This window comes from Acipenser ruthenus, chromosome 16 (assembly GCF_902713425.1).
Source record: "Acipenser ruthenus chromosome 16, fAciRut3.2 maternal haplotype, whole genome shotgun sequence".
Classification (NCBI taxonomy): Eukaryota; Metazoa; Chordata; class Actinopteri; order Acipenseriformes; family Acipenseridae; genus Acipenser; species Acipenser ruthenus.
In genome coordinates this window covers 15464321-15490833 of record NC_081204.1, presented here as the reverse complement: position 1 = coordinate 15490833, position 26513 = coordinate 15464321, and the positions used below count along the sequence as shown (strand labels likewise).

The following is a 26513-nucleotide window of genomic DNA, read 5'->3' as shown; positions in this document are numbered from 1 at the left end:
CCACACAGGACTGCAAACTAGGGCGCGCAGGTACGAGGATGTTCAAAGTAATGCTCATCAGCATGTTTTAGAAAATCAGCAAGTGTTCATTAAAAACAGAAAGAAATGTGTTAACTGCAAAACACGAAATGATGCTTTTCCCTTCACTTGCAATCTACACATTATTAATTACCAATGACAATAAGACAACTGGCAGTGTGAACAAATACAAACATATCTCAGATTGAATCTGTACTTATTTCTCTTATGTTTGTTTCCATATCAATTCACGCTCTTATAATTGTGAAATGTGATTGGCTCATGGATCCTGGAATGTGGACACAAGCATTGAATAGGAGTCACTGAAACTGCTGAATTACTGGACACTCCTTAGAAGAGTTGGGTCTTGGTTAAGTATTATTAGAAAATAAAAAGAAAATTTATTTTATATCAAACAGATTAAACAAATGAAAGACAAATAATGACAGACTGACACCTAGCTGTCTTAATGTTCTGTTACTAGATCATTCATAATGAATTACTCTGGAAGGTCAAACAAATGCTGTAGTTTACTTAAGCATCATTGTCAATCAAGTCCATCCAGCAATGCTGCTCTTGTACCCCGATAGCGATGGCTACTTTCAAGATGCTAATGCACCCGACCACCATGTCAGAACTGTGCGCGAATGGTTTGAGGAGCATGACAGAGACTTCAGGCATCTTCCATGGCTGCCACAATCCCCAGATCTCAATTATAATTGAGCATGTTTGGGATGAACTTGAGTGAGACATCACAATCCTCTGCCTACCTCTCTGCAGCAATTGTGGGAATATTATTGTAAATGAACAGGACCATCCTCACCATTAAGGGAGCAAAGTGATTGAAGATATGAGCCAGCGTCACCAGCACCGTGGGCTCCCCCTGCAGCTCCCAGGCAGCACTGTCCTTCTCCACCAGCTTTCCCTCCTGCAACAGCCCATGACGATTAGAGAGACACTGCAAACACCAGACACCAACTAGACTACTAACAACACAACACAACAACACAACGCAGTCAACACTGAAAATCTGACTGCTAGAGAAAGCTGACACTGGTCACTGACAGCATGGAGTTTGAATTCTTGTAATGGGAATTCAGAATGTTTCATTTCTTCTTCAGGGTATTTTGTTTTAAACATTATATATAGAGATAGAGATACAGATAGAGATATATTTCAAGAAATATATATATATATATATATATATATATATATATATATATATAAATTTCTGTATAAGAACTCCAGACGCTTTGCCTTCCCGTTACCAATTCCTGCTCTTCCCATTGAGAACGTGTTTCAGTGTTTACTGTGTTCCTTCATGCAACCTCTGCTGCCATCTGTACATTTCCTTAACCAGTAGCTTGAGAAAAATACCATTTAATAAACTGGTATCCATATTGTTCGCATCATCTATTTAGAAAACAGTGACACCTACCAAATGCTGGCAATATGTATGAGCTCTTCAAGCACCTAAAACATAAGGCAGCTTTTCAAGCAGCTAGAAGAATATCCTTGGGTGGTGCTTGTACCTGCGTGTCGATTTTCGTGGTGAAGACATTCTTTATGTATCCCAGCAGCCTCTGTGCTTTCAGGAGGTCCGCGCTTGGTGGATCCTGCAGGGGCTGGTAGCCCTCGACAGGGTAGGTGCAGGGGGGTTAAGGAGACACACAGGGGCTCAACACTTCTCCTGCACTAGAACTGCACACTTCGGAGGCACAAGGACTTACGTATGGGCTGGGACTTCTTTAGAAAAGTGAAAACTAAGTCTATTAAAAATCAGTGTACAATGCTTTAATGTGATCTTGTCAATGTGACTATCACAATTTACCATGATGCTGAATAATACTGTAGAACTCAAACATCTTGGCTCCTGCCACCTGCTTTTACACTTAGCTCAGTTGTGGGCGTGCTTATACTCCGAGACAAGGCATGGGCTTATATATGAAAGCAGGTGTAACTGCATCCAAGTAGAACCCAAGCGCCTTCTTGTGTGATCATATGGTGCTACCCTCTACTGCTTAGAAGGTAGAACTGCAACATTGAAAAGTAGCAGGTTTTATAGTGTCACACCATTTTGTATTGAGCTTAGCTCGTCCACAAAGACATTCAAATCACACAAATTACGGTTATAATCTAGTTTAAGAACAGTTAAGATGCATTTTAAATTTTCCATGCGCGCGCCTCAATCCTGACCTGAACGCCACTCAGTCCTGGGCCTCTCTCTGGCAACCGTGAATGTAAACTCAGGCTTCTAGTGAAGAAAGGCCCAAGAGGTGATGGAAGTAGAATTTTGGATTGATCTAATCAGAAATATTTGTTTCTGTTGATGCCCAAGCTATGCACGGCCCAGGTGAAAGCAGTGAGCTGAAAGGATATCGGAGTGGCCGGCTGCCAAAGTTGAACGCCACAGACTCCTTGAAGGACAGGCTGATGGCAGGGAAGTAGGCCAGGCCAGGACCGATCTTAATGGAATTGAATGCAATGCCCAGAGACTGGCCATTCCTGAGAGAGGGGGGGTAGATGAGAGGGAGAGATGACAGAGAGACAGAGAGACAGAGAGAGAGGGGGGAGGGGGAGAGAGAGAGAGGGGGGGGGGAGAGAGAGAGATAGGGGAGAGGGAGAGGGATGAGGGGAAGAGAGAGAGAGAGAGAGGGGGGAGGTGCATTATATACTCACGGACGTCTCCTGTCTTTAACAGTCTGTTCTGGGTCCATTGTCACTTCACATGGGGAATGGACCATCTCAATGAAACTTACCATGGTCTTTTGTATAAAAAAAAATAAATAAATAAATAAATAAATAAATAAATAAAAAAAGGTGGTGGTACTTACAGGCAGAATGAGATCGTCCCTTCATCCAGGTCTATTAGACAGGTCACAATATCCCCTGCAGCCCAGGACTGGGGAAAAACAAAAATGACATCTAAGCTCACAATATCACCTGCAGCCCAGGGCTGGGGAAAAACAACAATGACATCAAAGTTTGTTCTTTTTTTCTGTTAACTTGAACATTTTAACATAGTGAAAGTAAGTTCTCTTGGTTTTATATTAACATTTTCTGTGTATTTTAATAAAAGCCAGATTGGACAAAACATTAAAAAAAACACCTTCCATAACACTGTCAATAGGGTGTCAGCAACCACGGGCAACCAGGACGGCACCTATTCTATCAGTCCGAGACATTAGCAGTTAGCAGTCATTAATGTTTCAGCCTCTCGAAGTGCTTAAAAATGGAAAGCCCACCCTGTCAAATCATTAACTGGTTAAATGTAGTGTCAAGACACAGCAACATAGCTGTCATGTGGTTCCAAGATATTTTTTTTTCCCACCAAGTGTGCACAAGTGATCTAGTCTGCTAGCAGCACAATCAGTCCTTATCGTTAAAGGCACAGTAGCATCTGCAGGATGGGCGGCTCTGGGTTTTTCAACTGGGCAGAGACAGACACTTAGCCAGCCTGGCTGAAAAGACCTGGGCAGAACACTGTGCGGGTCAGCAACGCGACTTCACACTGCTTTTGAAGAAGCAGGGTCGACCTGGGTGACAGAAGCAAATACACAATGCGTATCAATGCCCCGGAAGCAGCTTGTTACAGACGCTTCCATCCAAGCTTCTCTGGATTGAACTGACGGCCCAACTGCTGATAGAGCAAATGTTTCTTCATCCCTGCTGCAATCTAGCTCATGGTGTGTCTCAATCAACAAAAATATGTCTACACAGAATAAACAAAAGTTCCTTGTGGAAGTGAAACCTTCACGCAGGCGTGGCTGTTTGTTATTGCATCGGCTTACAAACGGCTATCATGCATTTTGTCTCACTTGACCCGGGTCAAAGCATGAGGTGGGTTGCTGCCAACCCGGGTATGACCCAGGTACATGGATTCACACTACGCGGGTAGTCAGAACCCCGGGAGGAGTGCCAGTGTGAAAAGGGCTTTAGTCTCACTCTCTTTTTTTAGTGTCTGTTTTTTAGCAGTTTATATAAAAGCAGTAAGATAAGAATTGGAAAGCAAATACTGTACATGAATTAGGAAGGGTACAGACAGACAGCAAGCTTATCATGAATTAGGAAGGGTACAGACACACTGCAAGTTTATCATGAATTAGGAAGGGTACAGACACACTGCCCCCTGGTCCCTCTCCCTCCTACCTTGCCGTAGTTGGTGGTGGTGACGTTCCACTTGCGCACCCGGTTCCCATCATAGGCGTACGAGTCCGCCGTGTCTCCCACTCCCTCCTGTGAACAGAGCAGAGCAGAGGGGGGGCAGTCAACTGGACCGTACTCACAACTCAGCTGGGTATTGCCACAATGCTGCCCATGCTGAAGGATTGCTATGAAAACTATTTCAAGCTTTAAAAATAATACAGTCCAATATTCTATTATTTCAAAGCGGTAACTTTTTTTTTTTTTTTAAATCATGATAATTCCATGTTAATGTTAAACTAAGAAACAAATCTGAGAGACTACTCAAGAGACCCAACATTATATTCCATAGAATTATGGTCTAGTTTTGTAAAAATCCATCAGCATTTTTGTTAATTAATTACAGTGCTAATTAAATACTGTAGTAAAGGCTTTGGAAATATGCCCAGTTCTTTTTTATAGTAGAATTACCAGCAAAATGGGTTTATTTGACAGAGAGAGACAGCAAGCACAAGTACCTATATATCTTATCTTATGGGTAAAACTTGATAAATCAGCTGTATAATGACAGGGCCCTATTAACAAAACTTTAAGGACTGTTTTAAGTATTTAAGGAGTTTTTAAAACCCATTTGATTAGTTACATCAAGCAAACACTTCTTGCAACTGTTTAAGAAGGTTAGACGTGTATTCCTAATTTTCAAAGAACTGCTTAACCAAGAAAAAAAACAGTCCTTAAAAACGCATTCTATAAAACAATCCTTAACGTTTTGTAAATAGGGACTTTAATAATGGTACTAAAGCTAAAGAGGTATGACAATGCAATAGACAGTGGTACTTCTGGTTTCCTGTAGGGGGCGCTCACCTCCTGGTTAAACCTGCAGTTCAGAGTGCACCAGCCAATCTGCATCAAACCTTGAGAGGAGATCAACACCTCATAGCTCCACTTCCCTGCAGGAGAGAGACAGAGCAAAGGAGCTTACATCAACACCCTAAATATATACTGCATTAACACTTCCATGAACCTGCTAGCTAAAGATATGCATAGGTGCCTGGGTGGCTAAAGTGAACATACTGACTGGGTTGCCTCTGAAGATAGAAAGGGCAGGTTTGAGGCATGGAGACTGAACTGCTCCCTTACCTCCTAAGAGAAAATGTGCTCCCTCCAGTCCATGGCTGGCTTGAGGCATGGAGACTGAACTGCACCCTCCCTCACCCCCTAAATGAAAATGTGCTCCCTCCAGCCTTGGGGAAGGCTTGAGGCATGGAGACTGAACTGCTCCCTCCCTCACCCCCTAAGAAAATGTACTTCCTCCAGTCCATGGCTGGCTTGAGGCATGGAGACTGAACTGCACCCTCCCTCACCCCCTAAATGAAAATGTGCTCCCTCCAGCCTTGGGGAAGGCTTGAGGCATGGAGACTGAACTGCTCCCTCCCTCACCCCCTAAGAGAAAATGTACTCCCTCCAGTCCAGGGCACGTTTAAGGCATGGAGCCTCTGTTGCTAGGATAAGATCTGCAGAGGTACAGTACTTACCTTTGAACACACAGGTGGTAGCTCTGATGGAGCTGAAATTACTGTGTCCAATAACCTGAATAAACACAGAAGGAAAAAATATGAACATGCACATTTTGTAGCAAATATAAAATGTGTAAAAGAATTTCAATTACATTTTCTGTAGCACTTTAAATTTAATTTGTACACGTTTTTGATTGAATGTGAAAAGAGGCGAGTTATACAAAAAATAATAAATAAATGGGGCTAACTTGGCCACTTTTGTAGATATCAGTTCTTGTATGGCTGATACCTGTATTGAAACGGGTTTGCTTTTGTACATGTGAAATGTTATTTATCAGATTTTAGTTTACATGGGATCATATACAAATAAAGCACGTGTGTCTGATATGCAATTAAAAAGTTTACCTTGGTTAAAAAAAGCCAAAAGATATTATGAGTAGAGTTGGAACAATGTGATCAATCATTTTTCATTTCTTGTGTCTTGTTTATTGCACTGAAAAATGCTTGATAATTTTATAAACTGGTGATAACGGTGTTTCTGACAGTCATCTAAAACTAAAGGGATCAGCACCACTCTCTCTTCCTGCATACAAACTAGAGTGCCTGTAATTGTCCCACATTTGTCCATAACGAGATTCAGTGGTACGGCTTTATTTTAATAGACACGTTGGATTTTATTCTATACCACATTTGTTATTTAATGCAAAATGGTTTTATTCTTTGAAGTACTCCAGTGCTTAACTACTTGCAATTCTAGCTGAACAGAAATTGTTTACAATCTCCAAGACTTTGGGGAAGGGGTCACGTGAAATGAGTTCTGTTGGATGCCAGGTCAATAATTACTAAAACAGACGTGTGCTTAACCAAAGCAACCTTTAATCCAATGTACTTGAAACCCCAAATTAAAATTGTTTCTTAAAGAAGTGGGACAGTAACGATGTTGTTTCTCTTAGCAGAAGAAAATGGATTGGTTACGTGTAGGTTTGCTCCTTTTTGGCGTTTATCTTTTAGGGGCTCATAAAGTTAACTGGGTGGAGATACTGGTATCCTAAATCAACAGTAGGAAAGCGTTGGGTAACATTGACACCCCTTTCATTGGCTGCGATTGTCCTTAGTTTGGAAATCTCTGCCCCAGTTGCATTTGGTCACTGCTGGTCAGAAGCAAAGAATACATTGAAAATGATCTACTTAAGTAGCAAAGTCCCTGCAGCCCACTGCACAATGAACAGGTTCCATGATGTTTCAACAAAGAAGTATAATCCTAGTTGGAGTATGTCATTCTCAGCAAGGAGCTGGTAATAACACAGCAGTGTGATCACTCTCCTTACCCCTAGGAGGTCATCGTCCACTAAGAGCAGCCCCTCGAAGCCGCTGGTGTGGTCCAGGACAACAGTGGGAGGGCCCAGACGCCCATCAACATCTGGAGAGCAAAATCAGAGAACAATCAGCTGGAGCTTCTCATTGAGCTCATCACCAACTGGGCTGCAGAGCCAGGTCCAGCCCTCTGTCTTCTCATGCACCAGGATTCACTCTACAATCACAACTGTGCTGCAGAGCCAGGTCCAGCCTTCTGTCTCCTCATGCACCAGGATTCACTCTACAATCACAACTGGGCTGCAGAGCCAGGTCCAGCCCTCTGTCTCCTCATGCACCAGGATTCACTCTCCAATCACAAATGGGCTGCAGTGTCAGGTCCAGCCCTCTGTCTCCTCATGCACCAGGATTCACTCTACAATCACAACTGGGCTGCAGAGCCAGGTCCAGCCCTCTCTCCTCATGCACCAGGATTCACTCTACAATCACAACTGGGCTGCAGAGTCAGGTCCAGCCCTCTGTCTCCTCACGCACCAGGATTCACTCTACAATCACAACTGGGCTGCAGAGCCAGGTCCAGCCCTCTGTCTCCTCATGCACTAGGATTCACTCTACAATCACAACTGGGCTGCAGAGCCAGGTCCAGCCCTCTGTCTCCTCATGCACTAGGATTCACTCTACAATCACAACTGGGCTGCAGAGCCAGGTCCAGCCCTCTGTCTCCTCATGCACCAGGATTCACTCTACAACTGGGCTGCAGAGTCAGGTCCAGCCCTCTGTCTCCTCACGCACCAGGATTCACTCTACAATCACAACTGTGCTGCAGAGCCAGGTCCAGCCCTCTGTCTCCTCATGCACTAGGATTCACTCTACAATCACAACTGGGCTGCAGAGCCAGGTCCAAATGTAATTGTTGAAAGCAAAAGTGGCATGTCTACAAACACATTGTACTTCTGTTATAAGTAGTGCAAGTACATACCCTCTGGAGTCAAAGTCTTGCAAGAATACTGTTTAGAGCACTAGCATAAAATGGATGGGATTCAGCAAAAAAGTTACTAACATTTGCTTGAATAGTTTTTTGTTGAGTTTTTGATGTCGCTTTTGCTCAATATTACCTTTTAGAAAGGCGGCATGGAGAGAATGTGATCCCTAAGACATTGCTGAGGTGAAATAACAAAACTGAGAACTTTCTTTAACCCAGTATGGTACCAGATATCATTTTCTAAAGTTAAAATACATGTTTGAAGTGACATGTGCTTTAACACATGTGAGACTTGCATAGTGAATGCACAAGAGGTAAGCTTTATGGAATGATTTCATTAAGTAGAACCACATAATTATTCCTCTTAATACAATCCCATGGAGTAGAAGTTAAATACAGTGAGCAGTCTTGCTGAGAGCCTCTTGTTTGGTTCATGTATAGGTTGACAGTCATGGGCATCACCTTTGCTCTCCTCAGCAGGCTCCCCTTCTGCTAGCAGCCTGTCCAAGTGATCCCCCAGATCCAGAAAGGTTAGCGGCTTCCTAGAGAGAACACACAAACACACACACAGCCTGAGAAACAAGCCTGCCTTCACTGTTGAGCTTCTTGGAGAGCACACACACACACATCCTGAGAAACAAGCCTGCCTTCACTGTGGGACCTGCTCTGGTTCAAAGAAACCACTTGTTATACTGGGACTTAATGCCATTCACCACCTTCTATAGAACAACTGCTCCATATCATACATAACACCAGGAACATGGATACATGTAGCGCTCCAGATAAACTACACATTATAGCAATTTTGCTTCACATCTCGAGTTTGCTTCTAATCAAGCTTCTTGTACTTCGTTGGTTCCCGGCATCTCAATGCTCAATTGTGAATATACTGCAAGCAGTAGCTAGAGAATGGGTCATGCAAATACCGGGACAGCTAACTGTAGCCTGCCTGGGAACTGGCAGAACCACGTGACCAGTAATCTGGGTTTTCAATAGGGGTGTTTGTGACTGGTGAATAAGAGATTTGTCAGTGCCGTCTTAGTCAACTTCAACCAAACCTACTAATTTAGCTATCTGTCTGTCAAATAAAATAAACAATCTGGCAACCGAATTTTTGGAAGGTAAATCTATACGATAAAAACAATATTCCGTGTCTGGAGAGAGTCGAGATGCTTTATATTGATTGAAGGCAATCAATAAGGAATACAATATTATAATTTCTTTATTTGCATTAGTGTAGTATCGCTACAGGTTTTTTTTTAAATATTAGAAATTTAGATAGCTAAATTAGTATGTGCATGCAGGCCTTTTGCTAAGTACAGTATTTATTGAAAGTACTCATGACTTGAAGGTAATGTTGCATTTTACTCACATAGTGTCCAAATTGGAGACTAAATGATTGAATGACCCAAACCCTTCTGTGGAGCGCTGGCCACATGTCTAAAACATTGTTTAATGCTCCTTTAATAAGTTTCAGGGCAATGTCTTTGTAAAGGCAGAGTCCACATCCAGAGTTGCCTGTTCCTCCATTGCTTATTCCTAGAAAATGACTTCATGGTTGTATTTTTGCTTCAGTACTGAAAAGTCAAGTAGCAGAGGCTAGGGTATCGGCTATTCACACTATCCTAAAATGTAATTATAAAAACCTTTAGAATTGTAATGCCATCTGAAGAATGAAACCAGCATGTATCTCTTTGCAGTATTAAACTGGAGTTGTTTGTTCAAATCTACAATCCCATTTGCAACTGGACATTACACAAAAGTCATATACCATGTCTATCTATGTATCACCATTTTGTATAATTCTCCATTTTCAACATAGCGTGTATCGATTTGTTCATTTACAATTTGAAATGACTGTATGAATGTTAAAAGGAGTTGACCCTAAACCCTAGCCAGTAAGCAAAACACACAAACCAGTCCCAGAGAACACAGCTGGGAATAAAGTGGAGAGACTTAAACAGAGAGGAGACACCTCTTCACACAGACAGTGGTGAGGGTACGAAATGGGCTACCTAGTCATGTCGTTGAGGCAGAATCCATGGGATCCTTTAAGACTTGAAATCAATGAATTCTAGGAACCGGACTGATGGACTGAATAGCCTCCTCTCGTTCTTAATTAATGGCTGGATGGATGGACGGACGAATGGAAGGACAGGTGAATCTATATGCCCAGATTCCGATTGTCGGGAATAACAGAAAGCAGAGATCTAACATGGTTCTCCAGTACACTGCTACAGAAAGAGCATGGGCAGGCCCACGCCTGCAGGCAAGCAGACAAGAACAACATCACGGGTCGCAGGTGCTCTTGCACAAGCCTCATGTGGATTGCACAGCAACCCGATCGCACAGACAGAGCAGGCACTGGCTCTGCTTACTCTCCTCAGCTATTTTTGCAGCCGAGGCCTTCGTTACTGCGGGTCTATTGATAGAGCAGACAGTAACCTGACCCCACACACCAAGGCTGGCACGCTGCTCCCAATGTCAGGGAGAGAAAGTGAAGGGGTTAGGTAGCAGGACATACACTAACCCAAAACCTATCAACCAGGCAACTTCTAATGGAGAAACACTGCGTTCAACACCAGTCCATTGTCTACTCAATAAATACATAGATAAAGTTCAGTATAGATACAATGCAAGAACATGCAGCTTCACAAGGGTTTCAGTACCACCCTGCAGCTTCACAAGGGTTTCAGTACCACCCTGCAGCTTCACAAGGGTTTCAGTACCACCCTGCAGCTTCACAAGGGTTCAATGGCCTCCACTTTCTGTCTTCACACTAGACCATGGCAGTGACACCGATAGAGGAAGTGATGTTGGAAATCATTTTTATTACCCTTTCTAGTGTGGAATAAAATGTGTATATTGCGAAGGCCTCCCTACCTGAAAGCTGCTGCTGGCTGCTGGGGCTTGCTGGTGCTGGGGAATATGTGGTTCAGATAGTCACTCAACAGCTTCTCATTGACGATTCCTGGAACGAGTGACACAGCAAGGTGAGAGGGGCAGAGGCACACTGCAGGCAGGCAGCCGACTCACAGGACCTGCTTTGCTGACATTGCCTGCAGCGTTTTCTCAATGTCTGATTAGCATATTGCTGAAGCCGATTACTCGTCTTGCTGTCCTCTTTAAAGACCACAGGTTTACAAACCTGGTTGCTTTTTCAATTACACAAATGCTTGTTTATACAGAACTTGTCGTGGGTCGAATAAGCATATACTACCATAGAACAAGAATGTCAGTAACATCTCCCTCTGCCTGTGAATTCACAATCACAGCTATCAACAGCATGGTACAGAACAGGACATAGCAATGAAGAGATTCATGAAAACTGTAGAAGTGGTTTTTAAAACCTAGCTGTCATTAGGTAAGCAAATTAGTATTTGTATCAAGGTAAAGAATATTACAATGGCTGATTTACAGTATGTGGAAACACTTCTTGTGTTCAAGATAAATGATACTGTTCAGATCCAGTGACTTGACCCCACTGTAGAACCAGTAGGAAGTTTACAAACTCAGGAGAAATGGATCCAGATCTACACACAAACAATCACTGACAATGTATTCAAACAATAATGACATATACAGCAACAAAGGACTGCCATGAATGGTGTTACATTCTCTGGTTTTATTGAAGTAGTGTCCTTTTTAATGTGGTGGAGCTTTTCATGAGAATGCATGGTTTGTCAAAATTTGACAACTAGATACAAATAGACCAGATTAATTATAACATACAGCACTATGAAATACAATTGCCACCCTATTTTTGTAAAAAAAAAAAAAAAAAAGAATACCAATGTAACCAAACGGGAGACACTAACGTTGTATAATTTAAAAGGTTCTGCTATAGAACATTTATTTTACTATCATACAACATGTATGTATAAATGTAGTGGTGCATATGTACATGTGAATGCATGGGTGTACAGGTGCCTCTATACAGTACATCCTCAGATTCTGAATTTTTGTGCTGAAGAATGTCCTTACCAAGTTCCATCCCTTGGATAAGCAGTTCTCTAGATCTATTTAAAAGATGTTACTGCAACAGGTACACATTGCATCTTTTTCAGTGGACACTACCAGAAGGCTGTATAGGTGTACAGCCAGCCCCCCGTGTCAGCCAGTCCTAGTGCTCAAGGGAGCTTACCTGCCACTTTGGGCATGTCTGTGTCAGAGGCCAGCCTGTAGCTGCGGTGGGACAGCGCCGTGCCGCCCCACTTAGAGCTCATCCTTCCCACCAGCAAGACCAGGTCACTGGGGGAGAAACACAGCATGAGAATGGAAACATCAAGTGCCAGACAGTACTTGTAACAACACACTAATGTCACAATATGTATCACCATATGCATTGATGATAAATGATGAATCAATTTGGCAGGATTAAGACTACCAAACTGCACTTGTTAACAGAGCAGGATTGGAACACAGGCCTCCAGGGTAACAGAATGAGATGAACTTCCATGAACACTATAGTTCTCTTTAGTAAATTCAGAAATACCGTCAACTGTTTCCCTTGGTTATTACAAAAATACATCTCTTCATTAGGTTTGACAATTTCTACATACATTGTAATAACGAAATCTTAGTAATAACTAATAATAACGTAAACGAATCGGCTACTATAAATTTGACATCCAAGCAAATTGTAAAATCGAAACTCTAATGCTACCGTGGAGCGTTTTAAACAAAACAGCGTTGAGTGTGCTATTTATATACAGTTCATGAAAGTTAAGTGAAATGTAAACATACTCGTTTCAGTACAATATTTAAAAATTCTAGAAAACATATATGCACGAGAGTGCTCTTATTTAAAAGTAGTAATTGGAGTTTCATAAAAACAGAAATATTATTAAATATTACTGAACACGTTCATTTGAAACCTGTGAAACTGATATTTGTACATTTCACTGATCGATTTTGTGTTAACGATTGAGCTTGCTTTATAATTACATACACTGGTCTGTCTCGGACTGATCTCCGGGATCGTGTCTTCCTGCCTCTGTCTGTTTGTCTCTCTCTCGCTGCCTATCCTGTTTCTGTCAGAGGTACTGGGTGCTCGGCGACGCTCGGGTCGGTTCTATAACTGCGATCCAGGCTGGAGCAAGGAGGGGGCGGTTTGCAATCCGGTATCCCCTTTAAATTCTGACAACAACAACCCAGCTACAGCATACCCAATCTACGGAGAGTCGGGGGGAGCAAAAAGGCTGCTTGTCAGGAAAGAAACATTGTAGAACGCGCATTTCGAAAGTAAGTCCAGTAAGGTTTCCCGTTACAATTTTTCTGTGAATAAATTAATTTACGACTCATGTTTGGTATCTTTTTTTTTTCTTTTAACTTGTGGCATTTTAATGTTTAATATTTGTAATATTATTATTATTGCTATTAGTGATAATAATAATAATCATCATGATATTGATGGTAACCTCATTTTTAATTGTATTTTTAATATGAAATACCATATAAGCATTTAAGATGCGGTTATGGGTGTCCTTAACTAAAGCTGCTCTTGTCTATTTGTTGTGCTAATCTGAGAATGAAAATTAGTTACATTTTTTAAATTCAGCGTTAGCATGCTGACTGCAGATAGCTCTCAGCTGGTTAGTGGTGTCAGTCTCAGTGTTAGCATGCTCACTGCAGATAGCTCTCAGCTGGTTAGTGGTGTCAGTCTCAGTGTTAGCATGCTCACTGCAGATAGCTCTCAGCTGGTTAGTGGTGCCAGTCTCAGTGTTAGCATGCTCACTGCAGATAGCTCTCAGCTGGTTAGTGGTGCTAGTCTCAGTGTTAGCATGCTCACTGCAGATAGCTCTCAGCTGGTTAGTGGTGTCAGTCTCAGTGTTAGCATGCTCACTGCAGATAGCTCTCAGCTGGTTAGTGGTGTCAGTCTCAGTGTTAGCATGCTCACTGCAGATAGCTCTCAGCTGGTTAGTGGTGCCAGTCTCAGTGTTAGCATGCTCACTGCAGATAGCTGTCTGCTGGTTAGTGGTGTCAGTCTCAGTGTTAGCATGCTCACTGCAGATAGCTCTCAGCTGGTTAGTGGTGTCAGTCTCAGTGTTAGCATGCTCACTGCAGATAGCTCTCAGCTGGTTAGTGGTGTCAGTCTCAGTGTTAGCATGCTCACTGCAGATAGCTCTCAGCTGGTTAGTGGTGCCAGTCTCATTCTACCTCATAAAGGTTATTTAGCAAATACCTTGGTATCCATGAATAAATAATAATCTGCTCTTCAAAGATATTCTAATTATTGTAATGAGAAAGCTGTCACACAAGAGCAGCATCCTACTGGTAGATTTGTTCTTCACTTTATGCCACTAACGGTTTTCCACAATGGATTGGTGCAGTATGACATTCAGTTCAGAAAATGAACAGCAAATATCCCACCCAGGTGTTCAGCATTGGTAGTAAATGGATAACGTTTCAGAGTTCATTCAAATGTTTTGCATGTGTTTGTTTTCTAGGGTAGATATTTAGACAGCAAGGAGTCAGAGTGGTGCTCAACAGGGAACACATGCTGCAAACCCCAGTGCTTCTGCATTTACAGCATTCATACGTCTGATCCACCACGAGACCACGGTGCACTCTGGGATTGTTCTTATTACAGCACTGTTATTAGTTTCAGGACTTGATGGATTCTGTTTTAAAGGGAAAACAGTTGTGTAGAAACCAGATGCATCTTGTGCCGTGTCCTTGATTCTGCTATGTAAAGAAATAACAACGGAAAACAATGCATTCAATTCTGTGCACATGGCAGTGAGGTCAATGGAACTGCAGTACTTCACAATGCATTCAATTCTGTGCACATGGCAGTGAGGTCAATGGAACTGCAGTACTTCACAATGCATTCAATTCTGTGCACATGGCAGTGAGATCAATGGAACTGCAGTACTTCACAATGCATTCAATTCTGTGCACATGGCAGTGAGGTCAATGGAACTGCAGTACTTCACAATGCATTCAATTCTGTGCACATGGCAGTGAGGTCAATGGAACTGCAGCACTTCACAATACATTCAATTCTGTGCACATGGCAGTGAGGTCAATGGAACTGCAGCACTTAACAATAACTGGTGGAGTTGGATTGTGAAAACAAACCTTTACATAAATCCCATCTAACACCTTGTCTGTGCTAATCACAGCAGCTCTCTATTAGAAAGATCTGTAGAGGAGATTTTAGTTTAACTGCACATGATGTGTGCATTGAATTCATTCTTTTTAATGTGACGGGTGACTGAACTAAAAGAGTGATGACCAAAGCTTTAAAAATCTGTTCTTATCATCATGAGTAACGTGATCACAGCTCCATCTTGTGAAGAGAGCAAGACTCCCACTCCGATTTACTTGACAGGTCTCTGTATACTCTGTATATTCACACCTCTATGAATGAACACCAAAAACATAAAATGCTCATAAAATATTTTTTATTAAGAACAATTGAGAAGAAAAATGCAGACTGTCCATCTTGTCAGATAACTATTAGTTTTTTTTTTGTTTTTTTTTACAGTAGGAAAAACTTGGTAACAAAAATAATACTTTTATCAACCAACGCCAGGATTTCAGCTGACAAACACAATCCCTTTGATATCGTGGTATATTCATTTTTATAAACTGGAGACAGTAATATTGTCATCATCACAAAACCATTTTTTAAATTTGAACTAAAACAATCCAGTTTCCAAACTGCACTGAAAAATGTGAACCATTTCAGTGTTTTATTTTTATTAAATCAACATACAAAAACAACAAGAACAAAAACAGCCTTTAATCCCTCTGCAGGTCAGTACTGAAAAATGCCACCCTCTTGGCCACGTTTTCCTCTCCATACTTGAGTATTAGAGCCTGTTTTGTGGTGGGGTCTCCTGACTGCAGATCCAGGTCGTCGTGCCGTGTCCAGAGGGGTCTCCCGTCCGCTCTGCGGCCGGTGCGCAGGTAGTGCCGCACAGCCTGGAAATCACCGCTGTTCTTCAGCAAGCTCTGCATCACGCACGCCAGGTCCACTCCAAACTCGTCCATCAGGAAATGCAAAGCAGCGATGGCCTCTACCAGCTCCGCTTCAGAGGGTTCAGAGGACTCTACAATGAATGATTCCCCATAGATCATAAACTTACAAAGCCAAGACAAGCTGTAATGGGGCACCTCTAACTCAGCTCTCCCAGCCATGGGCACACTCTCCTGGCCAGCTACAACACTCTGGGCCCCTGCTTCCTCCTGGTCTCTTGCCTCACCAGTCACTTCTAGATCTGGGATCTCATCATCAGGCTGAAAAAGCAATAGATAAAAAGTCAGACAAGTGAGAGAACAATACTATAAATATGCAAGAAAGATACGGCAGCTGAGGCGGATTTACTGGAACATATAAGCTTAATGGACGCTTAACTCTTTCAGTGCCAAGCCTTTATGAACAGAGCACAGATTTGATTTAATTATAGTACCAACAAGCACAATTTGAAATGGTTTATGTATGTGCTTTTTCATTTGAATACTTTAGTTCCTATAGGTAATGTTGTTATACAGTTAAAGATGGATTCATGTTTTGATGATACAGCTGTGACATTCCGCTACTGTTTTTAAAAGTATATTTGAATTCAAAGCTTAAGCTTTTGCAATCATATTGTTTATTATAGTGCTTACACATATTGAATGCTTGCTGTTTAATTACTGCAATAGTATTCTGCAATGCAATGTATACAACTGTTCAGTTTATTAATATAGCTATAAATGAAACGTGTTGATTAGAATGATAGAACAAAATCAGCTTTATAGTGCTGGAGATTAATACATTATTATATTTGTAATTAAAGATAATAATTTATGATGGGACAGGTACAGGTTTAGTATGTGGCATTTCCAACAAGAAGAGTGTGTGTGTGTGTGTTTGTTAGCAGGGAAGTGGCAAGCTTGCCTCATCCGGGATTGGTGGGTGACGTCCGGGGAGGCGGGACATGAAAGCATACAGGAGTGAGACTGCTGTGTGAATGTGCTGCTGTGTGAATGTGCTGCTGTGTGAATGTGCTGCTGTGTGAATGTGCTGCTGTGTGAATGTGCTGCTGGGAGAGTGCAAGACTGTTTGTTGTTTTTGGTGTGGTCCAAGCCAGGAATAATCATCCCAACAGACCGTGGATGTGAGAACCTGCAAATTGTGTGTGTCTCCTTCCTTCATTTTCCATCGTACGGTACAATATTAATTTGGCTTGTGGGCGTTGTAAATGATTTTGGCAAGAAAAATGCCAATATTCGTTATAAGGTGAAACACAAAGAACGCAATCTCCTAATTATGGACCCCGACAGCCGCATTATAACGGGGTAGCACTGTATGTATATATATATATATATAATTACTGAAATTGTTTTTATTTATTTTTTGTAAGGCTCTCACAGCAGTTGCATGACCAGGGTCCAGTATTTGTCAAATCACCTGAATCTTTCAGTGGTTGAACCGGATCTCCACACTGGAATTCCTGATGTTAATCTCTTTATCCAGCAGCTCATACAAGCCGATTGAACCGGATCTCCACACTGTAATTCCTAAAGTTAATCTCTTTATCCAGCGGCTCAGACAAGCCTCACGCGCAGGTTAAACAGGCTACACATATAGAACATATTTAAAATACAGGAACAGGGATCCCCTGACAGAATGAGCTTATAGTCACAGATCACCGATAAACATATTGATTTAAATGAAGTAATCCACACCGCAGGCGAAGTGAACAAAGCTAAATCTTCATTCTGTTGCTTCAATTATTTTTCGTTCAGTTCGTGTCTAGTGTTCATTGGCCCTTAACCCTTAGCGGTCCATTTATTCAGCGCGTCTCAGGCGCGTCAGGTCCAATTTATTTTCACACGTGCAGTTTATTTTAGACTCGCTGTTTAAAAGTATTTTTTTTCACAGTAAAACAGGTTTAAAAGGCACTGCATATCAACAGGACACTCAGTACTGCATCTCCAGCCCCGCTCCACCCCTTGTATTTTTCACATACCTCTTCATAGTAGTGCATACCGATAAATCATCTCCTGATCACTCGTTTTATCACCAAACTCCAATAATGCGATCCAAGTCATTATTTTATTACTATAACATCTAAAAAAAGCTCTGCAAATGTCTGTGATATTCTTGGAGCGCTGGATGCAGAAGCAACTATCTTGTTTGTTTATGTCCGTGTTATCTATGTGGTGTCGGGGCTATCTGTATTCATGAGATACGCCCCCTTTTTTTCGGCTTCTCTCGGCTCCTATCGGTCTCACACAGCTATTGAATGGTTTTCTCGGCTTTTTCCGGAGAAAAAATGACTAGAGACCTGTTTTTTTTACGTCTTTTTGATGATGTCGGACCGGAAAGGGAAAATTGTAATGTCGGACCAGGTCCAACATAGGACCGCAAAGGGTTAAATGTTTATTTCTCACATCAGTCATGCGTGACCCAATTGTTGTGCATTTGAATGAACGACCAGCCGAAATCAATGTGTGCCAAAAATACAAAACACTAAAATATATCTTGCAGTTGGCAACCGACAGAGAACACTGCAAAAACAATCCACGTTTCAGTGTTTTGCATCATATGAAATCAGACTTTTTAAATAAGTTACATATTTAAGTATTGTCATTTTACTAACTTTAATAAAACACTGTCTGAGTAATTACAGTACCTGTGTGCCGTGTCTGCAAAATAGCACATTTACAGTAGATATAATAAACATTATAGATTTAAATTGATAGAAATTATGCAAACAATTGGAGTCGTCAGAGTATTTTATCTCGCTTTTGTCGGTTTTTTTTTAGGCAGGTGGGAAAAAACTAGCCTGTTATAGAGACAGGCCCCATTTACTGACATCAATATACAGAAAAATATTTTAATTTTATCTTTAATTGATGGCTATCTATCATTCAAAGGCTAATGAAGAAAAATATTATGTTCCGTTTTATAGGGCATGGTATTTTGGCATTTTAGTTGACAATATATTTCTACGCCAAACTGGTGTCCCCATAGACATACAAATAAAATACAGGGAGCTCCAATAGGCACAAGATGCGTCCTTCTCTCCAGCAAAGCATTTTATACCATGCCATTGAAAAACTCCAGACTTTCAGTAATGCGAATGATTCTTATTCTCATGTGTCTTCATAAGGCTGTGTGGTTTATTGTTTAAAGTGATACGTCATCATAACTTGAACTTCCTGAAACTATGGCAGATGTGTGATATTTTTTTCTGCACAAGGTAAAAATGTGTAAGGCTTACCTCAAATTCCCGGATGAACAATTCCAGAATGCTCTGTGTGAGCTGGGTGGACTCCGTAGTGACCGCTTGTCCTTGACGAATCTTCACTTCTGTGTCGCTCATCCCTTTCTCCAGGACTTCTTCCTCTTTCTCTACTCTGTTTGTCGGCTTCTTCATTTCCTCTTGCTCCACAGCCTGGTTTTCAACTGAAACACAAGCGAGTCCATTCACTTGGGAAATGTTGAACACATCGTAAAGATTTATCTCTTTACACAACAGCAGGGCTCTAAATTGCCAACAAAACGGGCAAGGCCAAAATGGCCTTCAGTTCAATACATGTGTAGAGAGTACCATGGGCACTAAACTTAAGTCAAGGCCAAAGTGCAGAATGTTGTGCAATTCATATATACAGCTAATTGTTGGCCACAGCAAGAAAAACAGCTTAACTTAATAATAGCTATTTATTTATTCAGAATTTTTTTTTTTTTTTATCAACCAGCAAGCAGCCTAAACAGGGCTCCAGACTAAATGATTGCCTTTGGAGCCAACGGCCAGAAGAAATTGGTGGCCAAATCAAATTGTTGGGTGCCACTTTAAGAGCAAATTGGCTGTTACCATATTCAACTGAACTACAACTTAAGACACTAAAATATGAACTTCTAGTACTCACTTGCTTGTTGCCTCATTCTGTTCAATAGGTAATCTATGCAGCTGATGACTGCACATTTTATATTTGTGATATAAGTGTTGTGTATGGAAGTGGTGACGGCACCTCTATTTGTGTACAGTTGTAATGTGCTGCATCTCCCTTGTTCAGTGTTAGTGGAGTCCTGGTCTCACAGCATGCAACACAGCCAGCACTGATGTTTTTACTGTACATGTAACCATTCATTGTTTCATTAAAAAACAAGTTGAAGTTTCCGTGAGTTTGTTCTGTTATTTCGATATTAAATTCACCACAGTAAACACAGTATCATGTATTTTAGATATTTCCAAACCATTCTTTTTCATTATCACACTCTGAAAGCTAAGTTTAGTGAATGGCAGTTTTTCTACTGGAGTCAGGTAAGCTGCAGTACATTTCATTTCTAATTCCCTTAATGTTTTATTTTATTTCCCCAGGAGTACATTTCCTAATTACAGTCCCAAGTATTTCTATGTGTTCTGCTTTCACCGCTCTTAAAATGGTCAGTTTGAGAAATACACTTTGTTGTCCTGCAGTGGCTGACCGTGCTTCAGTAGAAAACTACATTACTGTTTTTCATTATGGTAACATTAACATTACCGTGCCTGCTTCTTTGGCTGAAGTCAAGAGATATTATCAGCTTGTCATGTAACTAGCTCAATTAAATCATCCTCAGACTTCTGAAGGCAAACAATGACGACGTTTACATGGACAAGTCATGACACTTTTCCTCAGAATGTTTTTGCCGTACTTTTCAGGAAATGCGTTGCTATGCTGTTCTGATTTAGGAAAAAAAGTCGGCCTTACCAATGCAGATTAATCAATTCATAGTAACTTAGTAATTAGGAAAAGAACGACTCTGAATATCGTGGAGAGCTTCATGCGTTGCCATGAAGAAAAATTAACAGAAATGAATGATCACGCATTACTTTTTTTTTATTTCCTGTCCTCCCCGCCCTCTCGGTGGGCCTGGGAGGGGCTGATCTATCCCCAGAGCCAAAGAGGGAGGGGCTGCTGTATCCCAGAGCCAGAGGGAGGGGCTGCTGTATCCCAGAGCCAGAGGGAGGGGCTGCTGTATCCCAGAGCCAGAGGGAGGGGCTGCTGTATCCCAGAGCCAGAGGGAGGGGCTGCTGTATCCCAGAGCCAGAGGGAGGGGCTGCTGTATCCCAGGCTCTAGACTCAAAAGTACAACCGCCGGGCCAACCCCAGCAGCCGTCACAGCTGCTGCTGCGGGGAGCATGGCGACAGCCAGCCGCACGTATGGAAGGTCCAACATTGCAGTTGCCAGCGCTGGTCTTGCCGGAGTGCTCCATGTTGCGGCCTGTGCTGCCCCTGCCCGCCATCCTAACCTCCCACAAGAACAGTAAAGGACTTGTGGGGAAATGGCTGGGGTTTAAGGGGGGGGGGGGGATTATTCTATGGGGGGCGCTGGCCGATTCCAGCCATGTGTGCGTTGCACAAGGGGGAAAGTCTGTGGCAGGGCAGAAGCCCACCTTGTAAAGTGTGTAAATAAAGATTGGGTATGTTGAATGCAAGTCTCCTCCTTGATGCTCTCCTGTCACAATTTCCATCATCTTGACTATCACTCTCTCTCCATCCCCTTATGCTAATATCCTAGGTGTTACTCTTGACCCCTCCTTCTCTCATCACATATCCTCCCGTCATTCACTTCTTTCTTAGCAATATCTACTAAATCCGTCCATGTTTCACTACTTAGTACACTCAACTCCTGGTTCAAGCTCATGTATTCTCCAGATTAGACAATTGTGACTATCTCCTTGCTGGTCTCCCTGCATTAGCTATCCATCCCCTTTAACTCATTGAGTTCTGATGCTCGTCTTGTATTCTACCAACCTCACTGCTCTCATGCTACCCCTCTGCAGAGGTTTTCAAACTGTGGGGAGCACAATCAGGTTATTAGGGGGGATGCCAATACTTGACCGGAAAATAATTGTTTCTGACTTCCTGGCGATTGTAAAAGCTCTGTGGTAAATGGCAGAATGCCACCAAATATACTACCCAGGCAGGGATCATGTTTAATCTGACCAAACCTCGTCCACAGAGCTGGTGTCATTTCAGACCTATCGCAGCTCAGCGACTTGATCGCCCAGCCCTCCTTCATTTGAAAGTGCAGAGGCGGTGGATTTTACTATCAATACATTTTGTTCACAAATAAAATAAAAATAGATTTAGATACACCTGCAGTTTATAAATGGGGGGGCGGGGGGGGCTTAGCTTTTAGTTTAATTTATGGTGTTTTGCTGCGTGCAGAATGTAGAAAGCAGACAAACGAGGGTGAAACATTTTATCAAATAAATATTTTATAAAGTTAGAATAAAAAAAATTAAGCTGGACAAACATTACAATTACTATCCATAATTGCATTAACATTAATAAAGACAAGTCACGTATTAAAACGTTTTCTCGTTCTTTATTCCACTTTTAAATGTGAAAGTAAGGACTTGGGATTTAAAAGCCAAGTTAGTTTCACAGCAAAACACTGTAAACTGATTTTATTAGTATTATTGTATCATTGTTGTTAATACAGTATACCTTTAATTCGCAAACAAACAAATAGAAATTTAAATGATCATAGATTAAAAGCACCAAGGACGTTACTACTAGTAAAACCAGTCCGTGATTTAAACAAAAAGGTATACTGTAATAACAATACTGTAACAATAATAGCACAATCAGTTTAATTTATAGGGTTTAGCTGGGAAACAATTAAATAAGAACTTAAGAAAGTTTACAAACGAGAGGAGGCCATTTGGCCCATCTTGCTTGTTTGGTTGTTAGTAGCTTATTGATCCCAGAATCTCATCAAGCAGCTTCTTGAAGGATCACATTACTGAAGACTTGGTTCCATACTCCCACAATTCTCTGTAAAAATGGGCTTTTAAATCCTCCATCTCCTTACTTTCTCATTTAAATGTGGAATGAAGAACGAGAATAAGTGACTATGTATTGATGTTAATACAATTACAAATAGTGATTGTAGTAGTGTATCCATGTTAAAAATATATCCTAACTTTATTAAAGATTAGTCCCTTATTTAAATGTTGCACCCTTGCCGCTGTCCCGGCTGCACAGTATCCTGGTAGAACCTACAGCACGTGTAACGCTACAATATTGTAACGACACGGCGATTTCCATCGTTGCAGGACTTATTGACTGTCCCGTTTGTTTGTCTTTAATGTTTCTGTATAGCATAATGTTTTGCTGTGCCATGCCACTAGCTAGCAGGGGGGTAGTGTTGGTTGCCAGTCACTCCGTGTTCACCAATCCTGGACATGCATTTGTACCGCTAGAATACTAGCGGGAGATTGGGATTGGTGAAGGATGATGGAGGGCGTGGTTTAATGTGAAGAGATAAATAGGAGTGCATGCCTGAGTGCAGTTGTGTGAGTGACAGAGGCCGTCTCAGGAGAGTGACAGGTAGAATGAAATTTAGCACAGAGAGATAGGTTTTTATTATTTTGTTTTGCTTTGGCATGGTCCTTAATTGTTTATTTGTCCTGTGCTAATAAACTGCTGAATTCGAGCATGCTTTCATTTTACATGTGACGTTACAATATGTTATTTTAGGAAAATCATATTTTGCATGCTTTTAATGTCTATAGGCTACATAAAGACATTTATTTTCAAAGTCCTGTTATTATTATTATTATTTATTTTTTAGCAGACGCCCTTATCCAGGGTGACTTACAATTGTTACAAGATATCACATTATTTTTACATACAATTAACCATTTATACAGTTGGGTTTTTACTGGAGCAATCTAGGTAAAGTATGTTGCTCAAGAGTACAGCAGCAGTGTCCCCCACCTGGGATTGAACCAACGACCCTCCGGTCAAGAGTCCAGAGCCCTAACCTGTATATAGACGCATTTATTTATTTTATGCAGTCGGCTGGTATATGTGCCTATTAGTATATAAACGCATTTATTTTAAAAGGAGTCTTATTTATTTACTGAGTTTCGGATGTGTAGTATGTTACATACATACACCTGTACCTTGTGCTAACACACAGCTTTAAGACAGATCTCAGCCAGTAACACCTGTTTTCCATCAGTGCTATCTAGCACATGATTTAAGGTGCGCTTCACCATTAGCACAGTTTAGTACAGTGGTTTTCAAAGTACAGGTCGCGACCCAATACTGGGTCGCGGAAGATAAGGCACTGGGTTGTTTGCAAATTTAAAATACAAAAATGTTTTTCGTTAGTTTTAAAATAATATTACACAATAATATTAAAGTCGGACGAATTACTTATTTCTGTTTGCAGAGTTTCATCTTACGCACGACGCACTACACGTGATCACAACGTAGCAGTTTCGAATGTAGCTAATCACACCTAACGACGTAACGTCAACAAGACTGCATTCTGAATCCAAACACTGTCAGTTTGTTGTTGCTGGGTAACTGACTGAGAATGGATCGTTTTATTATCAGAAAAGAAGTTCGGAATCAAATCCATCTAGGTCAAATACAAGTGTAAGTACGCCGCCGGAAACAGGAAGTTCTAATTCTACTAGTAGTACTAGTATTACTGCCAAATCGATATCTGAACCAAGTAAAAAGGAAAATAAATCATGGACGCGACAGTATAATGATTCCTTTTTGAAATTTGGTTTCAACGCAAATCAGGATCCTAAGCACCAGTGTGTTGTGTGCAGCGAGGTGCTTGCTAATGAAAGACTGAAACCATCAAAACTGGAAAGACATTTAGAAAGGAAACACGGGGAACTCGTGGATAAGCCTATCGAGTATTTTCAACGGAAGCAACATGAGTTAAAGTTATCGGCTCAAGTTCTTAATCGCTCAACTACCTTGAATGACAAGGCACAACTGGCTTCATATTTGGTTGCATACCGTGTGGCAAAAGAGAAAATGTCTCATACAGTGGCCGAAAAACTTATTCTTCCAGCATCTCTGGATATGGTGCGTACAATTTTCGATGACAAGTCTGCAGAAAAATTGAGAAGCATTCCTCTCAGTGACAACACAATGTCTCGGCGAATATGTGACATTGCAGAGCATTTGGAAGCCCAGTTTATTACTCGGTTACAGTCAGCCGGGGATTTTGCTATCCAACTTGACGAGAGTACTGATGTTTCAAATTGTGCAACACTGTTACAACACACTGAAAATCTGAAGGAAAAGCTTTGGGTGAAAGATCCTTTTGCTTTCGAAAATCCTGAATCAATAATGGAGCTAAACTTGATGCCTGAGCAAGAAAACGAGTTGCTGCAACTCACCCGTGATAGCACAATGAAAACACGCCACAAGTCATTACATTTGTCATCGTTTTGGATCAGTGTTTTCAAAGAATATCCACCGTTAAGTAAGATTAGTGTTCTGTTGTTGCTGCCATTCACAACCTAAATGTGCGAACTGGGATTTTCGACTTTGACAAGGTTAAAAACAAAAGAAAGAAACCGACTCAACAGCGCACCTGACATGCGAGTAGCGCTTTCATCCTGTGATCCAGATTGGAGTGAGATCATGAACAGCAGGCAGGCCCACCCGTCACATTAGGTAAACCTTACCCGAGCGTCTTTTTTTCTGAATTTAAAAATGTTATACAAGTAACGTCAATGTCTAATTTTAATTATTACTTAAAGTGAAGCAGTTAAAGCTAGCAGGTATCAATTGCCCAGGCTTTATTGTGATTTTATGAAAACTAGTCAGAAGATATTATTGTTTTGGGTCGCGGGGTTAAGTGTTTTTCCTCCACTGGGTCGCGAGAAAAAAAGTTTGAAAACCACTGGTTTAGTAAATATCGTCTGAATATCATGAGCCTCATGCTCTCATGCCACTTCATTTGAATACATCACCATGCATTTTGCATATTCAGCAATGCTAACATACCCATCCTGTTATTTTCACAATGTACATCTTTAAATCGCGCTTTATCGTGGTTAATAAATAGGGACTATCTAGGAGGCCCCTTATATTTGGCTAACACGCGTTATCGCATAAGAACCTTTAGTAAATGAAGCCTCTAGTGTTCAATGGATTGACGCACGACTTTTTCTGATGAGATCCAGTGGGCAAAGCTCTTAACACTGCACACCTGCAAAGGCAAACTATAAAAATATCCACAGAACGGTTTGTATTAAATATAACAACAACAAAATCAACAACAGCAACCATTATGTGTGTTGTAGTTCAGTTAGTACATTTACTCCTTAGCTGATTAGGAAGAATTGATCAGAACAATGATTGACAATTGGGCTATACTTGTGATGTTCAAGAAGTTATTTGAATTGCAAATTAAAAAAACGGAAATATTTTCGTTGTAAAAATGTAATTGCCTACACGGGTCATTAACTTGAGCCACGTTCTGAGTTTTTCACATTAAGCGTTTAGCGTGTCCCTGTAATGCGAACAACGCTTAATGTTTAAATTCAGCAATACCCACAGAAACTGTAACGTTAGGATGTCCCTCCGAAGGAATGGCAGTTACTTACTGATACTGCACAATACTCACTCTGTTTTCTTGTAGCTGGTGTGTACTGTGCGAATAATCTGACGTTTCTTTGACCTTGTTTTGCTAATTTCACAGACGCAGTCGTACTTCAGAACTGCACCCACGCGGGAGATTTGCAGTGTACATCCGGTACGATGGGCGCGTGAGAATAGCCCAC

General features: G+C 41.3%; 2 protein-coding genes across 2 annotated transcripts in view; both read right to left on the bottom strand.

The window, feature by feature from the left end:
* LOC117412228 (E3 ubiquitin-protein ligase RNF123-like) overlaps window positions 1-13140 on the bottom strand; it is a 174431-nt gene extending 161291 nt beyond the window's left edge. Inside the window, exons 1-12 of the mRNA XM_058988900.1 lie at window positions 12926-13140; window positions 12119-12225; window positions 10858-10945; window positions 8437-8516; window positions 7007-7098; window positions 5697-5751; window positions 5026-5111; window positions 4168-4254; window positions 2853-2920; window positions 2398-2523; window positions 1551-1665; window positions 842-946 (exon numbers count right to left, since the gene is read on the bottom strand). Coding sequence (XP_058844883.1) covers window positions 842-946; window positions 1551-1665; window positions 2398-2523; window positions 2853-2920; window positions 4168-4254; window positions 5026-5111; window positions 5697-5751; window positions 7007-7098; window positions 8437-8516; window positions 10858-10945; window positions 12119-12200 — 984 coding nt within the window. The 5' untranslated portion in view covers window positions 12201-12225; window positions 12926-13140. The remainder of the gene's footprint in view (window positions 1-841; window positions 947-1550; window positions 1666-2397; window positions 2524-2852; window positions 2921-4167; window positions 4255-5025; window positions 5112-5696; window positions 5752-7006; window positions 7099-8436; window positions 8517-10857; window positions 10946-12118; window positions 12226-12925) is intronic.
* Window positions 13141-15361: 2221 nt separating this feature from the next.
* On the bottom strand, window positions 15362-26513 carry LOC117411785 (telomeric repeat-binding factor 2-interacting protein 1-like). Its single transcript, XM_034019548.3, has 3 exons — window positions 26357-26513; window positions 19197-19381; window positions 15362-16221 (listed from the first exon to the last, which is right to left on the bottom strand). Exons 2-3 carry the CDS (start codon window positions 19350-19352, stop codon window positions 15724-15726), a joined length of 654 nt encoding a protein of 217 aa, XP_033875439.2. The 5' UTR covers window positions 19353-19381; window positions 26357-26513; the 3' UTR covers window positions 15362-15723.